Source organism: Sesamum indicum, linkage group LG8, assembly GCF_026168435.1.
Source record: "Sesamum indicum cultivar Baizhima isolate 11 linkage group LG8, ASM2616843v1, whole genome shotgun sequence".
NCBI classification, from domain to species: domain Eukaryota; kingdom Viridiplantae; phylum Streptophyta; class Magnoliopsida; order Lamiales; family Pedaliaceae; genus Sesamum; species Sesamum indicum.
The window spans coordinates 2,286,285-2,293,501 of record NC_142664.1 but is presented as its reverse complement, the minus strand read 5'-3'; the positions used below and the strand labels follow the sequence as shown (position 1 = coordinate 2,293,501).

At 32.5% G+C, this 7,217-nt stretch overlaps 1 protein-coding gene across 1 annotated transcript; it reads left to right on the top strand.

Annotated features, from left to right (window-relative positions):
• Window positions 1-2,321: 2,321 nt before the first annotated feature.
• LOC105167444 (Leucine-rich repeat (LRR) family protein) lies at window positions 2,322-3,959 on the top strand. The gene has a single exon (XM_011087163.3). It carries the CDS (start codon window positions 2,485-2,487, stop codon window positions 3,733-3,735), a length of 1,251 nt encoding a protein of 416 aa, XP_011085465.2. The 5' UTR covers window positions 2,322-2,484; the 3' UTR covers window positions 3,736-3,959.
• Window positions 3,960-7,217: the final 3,258 nt, after the last annotated feature.

Below are 7,217 nucleotides of genomic sequence, written 5' to 3'. Positions count from 1 at the left end.
AACAACATGAATACCTATTTTAACGAGAATAGTAAGCACGGATGAAGAATCAAGCAATCACCTTAACCTTAACCAGAAAATAAATCCTAACCTAACATGTTTATAGAAGAACACACTAAAAAGAAGTGGAATTCCATTAACAATTAGGTAATGTATTAAAGAGAATTCAAAAGATAGAATAGTTGATAGAATAATAGATGTCTCGTGGAGTTGAGATGTCCTCCTATTTATATTATAGGCACCTAACGAATCTAGACATTGGAGATGATTAGGTACATAATTGACTCTAAAAAGTTAATAAATCATTCTTTTACATAAACAAATATCCCAAATGATTGTTTCCAAGATCATAGAGCAATTATTCCTTTTTATTCAGCATAAATCGAATCTTTCTTTATTTTTATTTTTTTTTAATAGTTTGACCGGAGCATTAAGCATGGGCGCGTCTAATCGGATTAGCAAATCTGTCAGAATTTATTTCTTCCTTCGGTAAATGCCTTCAATTTCCAATTTCAGCTCAATTTTGCCATCTTTACTCATCATCATATCTTTTGAGTTGGAAATGTAATAAATTCATGTGATTAGGAATGTTTTAGCTTAAAAAAGAAGGTATAATCATCATCAAAATACTGTAAATTATGTACTCATCATTGACTTATTATTGATTTATTGTAGGATAAATAATTTTTTTATGATCAAATTACCATCATATGTCTTCACACGTTAATGCATGCGAAGAAGTATATTTTCACAATCCACGGATACTCTAAAAAATTGCCGATGCAGTGTTGGACACATGTCGGATACAGACACCTTGGACACGTATCAGACACGCAATCGGAAATTTTTTTAAAAAAAGGACATGACGTCGGACACGCAGACATGTTTTGGATTTCTTTTTATAATTTCAAAAGTCTTTGGGCTTTTTTTTTTCAATGAAAGAAGAATCTTGACTAATAAAACAATAAAAAGAATTAATTCACTCCTCCCAAACTAAAAGTTTAGAAGAAACTAATAAAAATTTAGGAGAGGGTTATGAAGATTAATTAATTTAAATATTAAAAATTTTTCATTGACTACTTTTTAAAATAAACTGATTATGTATATTTTTGAAGCTACATTTGATTAAAAATATAGATGTGAGCCATATTTATATTATATTTTATCTTGATATTGTCCTAATCTTTCTGTAGTTTTCGTGTTGTCGTGTCTGAGTCATATCTTGTTCGTATCCATGCATTATAGATTTCTACTGTAATAAGGGTAGTTTAGTCGAAAAAACTTTGTTTGACCTGCAATAAGTCAGTAATAATTCAATCAATAGAGAACATTAATTTCCATTCAGTTCTTTTCTGTTAATATCAATAAATTATGTGAATTTTCACTAACGGGGAGATTTATTTGTTTTACGGAAGCAAATCTAATAGGTACCAAACATAATTTTTCAAACCATATAAGATTTACATATAATTTCGTCAAATTTCAAGAAAAAGGAGAATAATATCCTTAACTATTATTTCAAAACTCCATATCCAAACAAATGGGTACTTAAAATTGTAAAACGGAGAAGTATAATATATAATTTGTAATATAATATTATGAATGAGTACAAATATAGTGAGAAGAATATTGAGGGTTTGCGGTCAAAATCTAGTGAAAATGTGTGTGGTGCCAAATCCCAAGTGGGGGGTGTCAGAAGCTCCACAGGGTAGATCTCTGCCCATAGCAAGTCAAGCTGATGCAGCAAAGTACACCTCCCACTCCTCTTTACATAACTCTTTCAACCCACAAAAATACCCTCCCCAAAATAAAAAATATATATTACCCCTAATCTTTACTAAATTTCATTTTAACCCCATAAATTTTATTTTTTACAATATGCAAGTACCTCAGGATTTATTCTGTCTATTTAAATCTCTGACTAAATACAAAATACTCTATAAATTATGGCACCAAATGTCCGTATTCTTATGCCAATAAATGATAATTATGTATAAAAATACGTTGATGTTACATATATAGTATTCAGCTTGAGGACTTTTGTAGTATATTTGTATGTATTTATGCTCGTTCATTAACATTTTAAGTTTGCTTTTAGGTTTCGCTACTTTTAGCTTAATCAACTGATATAATATATTAATATGTTATGTATATATATCAACAAATTCAGTGAACTTTGAGTAACGAAAAGACTTATTTGTTAGATAGATGTAATTTCTCAACTCACAAATGATTTATGTATAATTACATTAAATTTAAAAGGGACTGTAATTATTTCTTATTATATTTACTTTGTGATAGATTTGATAAAAAGAGAGGGTATGTTTGAAGCGGAGCAATAAGCATGAATATGGATAGTCACACTGTCATAGTAAAGTATATTAAACACCTTCACTCCGATTGGCCCTCTGTTGTTTTGTCACTCCTGTCCATTCTGCTCTGCACACACTCTCATACATTTCTCTCTCTCTTAGTCTTAGAGATATGGCCAAAGCTCCTCTGTTTCTACCTCTTGTCTTCTCCTTCATCTTCATCTCTACTCAATCAGCAATCTCTCTCATCCACCCTACTGATTTTGCCGCATTACGACTGATCAAGAACTCCCTCACCGACGTTCCCTCCTCCGCCCCCCGCTTCTTCTCCTCCTGGAACTTCTCCTCTGCTTCCGTCGACCCCTGCTCCTCCTTCGCCGGCGTCACCTGCTCCTCCTCTTCCTCCCGCGTCACCATCCTCACACTAGGCACTGGCCTGTCCGGCTCCCCTGGCCTCGCCGGCACCCTCTCTCCCGCAATTGCGCAGCTCTCCGAGCTCAACCAGCTCATTCTCTTCGCCGGCATTGTCACCGGGCCTATTCCGCCGCAGCTCTCCTCCCTCCGCAACCTCAAAGTCATCTCCCTCACCAACAACCGCTTGACGGGAGAAATCCCTGCCGGAATCTTCCGCCTGCCGAATCTCCACACCCTTGACCTCAGCCGCAACCAGCTCTCCGGCGCAATTCCGCCATCCATAGCCGGTTTGGGTCAGCTCAAAGTCCTGGTTTTAGCCTCCAATAAATTCTCCGGCCAAATTCCTCGCTTCTTCCCGAGCCAACTTCTGCACCTGGATCTCAGCGACAACTTCCTCTCCGGAACGCTGCCGCCGCAAATGCCGGCGCTGCTCCGTTACCTGTCTCTATCCAACAACCGCATGTGGGGCCCACTCAACGGCCTGGAATCGCTCTCCGAGCTGGCGTACCTGGACCTGAGCATGAACCAATTTGGTGGGCCCATCCCGAGATCCCTCTTCCGCCCCAGCATCACATCAATGCTCCTCCAACGGAACAATTTATCAGGCGGGGTCCCACAATCCCCGCCGTGGCCGCCCGCCGTGGGCTCCACCGTGGACCTCAGCCACAACTTCCTGACGGGGGAACTAACAACCGCGCTGATTGGGGCGGAGACGCTGTTCCTGAACAACAACCGCCTGACGGGCGGCGTTCCCGAGGAGTACGTGGAGAGCGTGGAGGCGGGCACCATGAAGACCCTGTACCTCCAGCATAATTACATCACGGGATTCCCGCTGGAGGTGGGGGCCGAGCTTCCAGACACGGCGGCGGTGTGCGTCTCCTACAATTGCATGGCGCCGCCGCCGCTGGGGCTGGCGGCGTGCCCGGCAAGCGCCGGGGACCAGCTTTCCAGGCCTGCTTACCAGTGCTCTACACTCCATAATAGTAGCGGGTCCAATTCCTTGGATTGATTATTGGTTGTCCACATAGTACTATACTTTTACATTTTTCTCCTCTTTTTTTTTTGTTTAATTAAAATTTCAACTTCTTGTATAATTTTTTTTGTAGTTATATAGAAAAAAGTTTGATTTAACATTTAATTGTCCTTTTATTTTTATTGTAATATGTACTAGTACGATTTTTATATTAAAAAGATCGGAATCTCATAGTTAAAAGATTACGATTCTAAATCTTATATATGTCTACTTTATTAAAAATTCTTATTTACTTATAAATTATTAATGTATTAAATCAGCCGTTTATATTTGAAACAATTGATATAATAATATTTGTTTTATATATACATAAACTTACTTTTTTGACTCTATTTTTTTCATATTCAAAAGTTGGTATAGTATATTTTTTGTTATTTTATTCAATATTATTAAAGTTTTGTAGAAAAAGAATGAGATTGGGATGGGATAATATATAGTATAATGTGGTTGCATCCATAAACATTAGCCCTTTACAGCACACAACAAGATTTGTTGCAATAATAAGACAAATTTTTGTGAGTTAATGGCTTAGAACATGCACCTTTCCTTCTCTCATTTAATTACAATAATGTATGTATATGTGCTGGCTAGAAATACAAGACTTTGTGCTTCTAACCTACCAATATAAGGATTTTTATTTTTATTTTAAAGTAAGAACGATCAATTATTATTAATTGAAATAAATTAATTATATTATTTTTAATATTAATATTTTACTATATATATATTTTTTTTGAATGGAATTTGGACTAGATTTCAAGTAAGACAACCTTGGTCATTCGGTAGTTTATAATAAAGATTGTCGTTGAGAAAGAGGGAAAAAGATCACTTCATATGGCGGCATGAGAGAGACGATACATAGAGATGAGGGGAAAAAAAATAGAATTGATGTAAGATGTATTATCTGTTCTGGGCATTTCTGTTGTTTTATCAAATTTTATTTTAGGGTAATTTACAACTACCTCCTCTAAAATTTGGCATAATTATAAACACCTCTATGTTGTTTAAGAAATTATAAATACCCACCTGATTTTAACATCCGTTTAATAACGAGCTCATTCTGTTAGTCTCCATCAAGTTTTCGTCCAATTCTTGTGATGAATTTATCAAAATATACTTTTGGATTATAAATTATTATTTTATATTCTCTATAGATTATTTTTTTACCCACTTTCAATTTTGTTTTATATTTTTTTCAAATACTTTCTTTTTATTATTTTTTAAGAAATATCAACAAGGGTAAAGTAGGATATCCACCTTCCCGTTTAGGGCTACATTATTTTTCATTTAAAGGGGGTTATTGTAATTTTTTAAACAATAATTATGTCAAATCTCAAAATATTTAGCTGTAATTTACCTTTTATGTTATTTTTTTTTCATTCTGTCGCAAGGAACGAGAATTTTTAAATACTTTTACACTTTTTTTTTTAATTTGGGTTGGTAATATTTTGCAACTTCAAGAAAATATTGGATCTGATTCTAAAAATAAGTTCATGAAGTGTTTGGATAAAATAAGAAGTTAAAGCTTATAAGATGTGAAAATATCTTATAAGGGTTACGGTGTTTATGGGCATGATATAATCAGAATCAAATAAATTATTATTTCTTGACATATTTTGATTTTTAAAAAATTTTAAAACACTTTTGTAAATAGTACACATTAGTTTAATTTCAAATAAAAATTTAATAGATAATCTTTTTATAATAATAAAAAAATAAATTATTGCCTAAATTTTTGAATAAAAATAATATATATTTACATTCATGCTAATCAAATAATAATATAGATATACAATTGATATTTTTTTTGTTAATGAAATGATTTTTTCTATGCCTTGAATTTATATTTTTCAATAAATATAACATCAATATGAATCTTATTTTTATTTAACTAAAATATATTAAATAATAAAGTATTTTCTCTTTTTCGAATGTTAGAAAAATTAAATAGTAAAAAATATTTTTTATATCCCAGAGAGAAAAAGAGAGTGTGTGTGCGCGCGCGTGTCTGTATGAATGACTATTATACTGTGTTTGGATTGATAAATTATAACAGTAAATTCACAAAAATTGTTTGCATAATTCTATGCGGCCAAGGGTTTGAGAATTTTCCATTCTTATTTTCAGTTACTGTATTGACACTGTAATGTAATTTAAATTCGTTTAATACAAAATAATTTTTTTAAAAAAATTCAAATTCCTCGTTCAAATTTAAATCCGATGATCCAAATGGACCCTTATGGGTTTTATTTTCTCAAAAAATTGGATGGAAGTACTAAATAAAGCATCAACATCACGTAAGTTTGACTGTTGTGTGGCACGATGTCCACTGTTTAGTATTTTCATACTCGATTCAGATTAAACAATTCTGTATTGAGTATTTTTGTATAAATTGATATGTAAAGTACGGATCAGTATCAATACAATACAATACAAATCTCGTTGGTATACATCATGAATTTACCCTATTTCATATTTTCATACTCGGTCTGTATATCTATACTAATATAAAACAGAAAGGTAATCTATACTAAAAAATGATAGTTAATGACACTGTTACACTAATTTTTAAATACGACAATTATACTCGTATTACAAATATGATTGAATGATCACTTCTTTTTTTTTCTTCTTCTTCTTTTTTTTCCCTTGAAATGCGATTTGTTAGTTTATATAATTTTATAAAATATTTTAATATAAATAAATTATTTATTATATGCACGTAGGGACGACTTGTCACAATGGCTAGCAATATATATATAAAAAAAAAATACTTTTTTCATTCACAGACTACGATTTATGATACTACTACACCATCTATTTTCAGTGTATCGATAATATTTTTAAAGTGATTTTTTTTTTTTGAAATTATGATGCTTTAATTTATATATATTTATTTATAATATAGTTTAAAAATATAAAAAATTATTTACGCCTAGCGAGTTAATAAGCGCATATATATACTACAATCATTTATGGGTGCACGCATTGCATCGGAGTGGTGCACATGCGTCGGTGGGTGCGGGTCCCACTCTCCGACTAGGATTTATTCGTTTTCAATAAGGGGTGATAAATAAATTTTAAGATCGCTCGAACCAAATGGAATCGAATCGTTTTTTATGGTTTATTTTTTTAATTTATTTATAATGTTTAGTTTTAACTGTGCTTCATTTTTTAGATGGGTCAAAATATGGATAATGTTTGTCTTGATTTGTTTAAAAAGTTTTGGTGGTGTTTTGAGATGTATTGAAACAGTGCCTTATTTGTTTTTTATCAAAATAAATTTACACTAATTATAGGCCCTACAACTAAATATATATATATATATATTCGTACATATATATAAATATGTATAAAAGAGATATGATTTGACAATGAACAGTAGTTTTTGTCTCCTACTAAACAACATCAAACATACCATACTTATTTTATATTATCTCCAAAAATAAATCTAAACA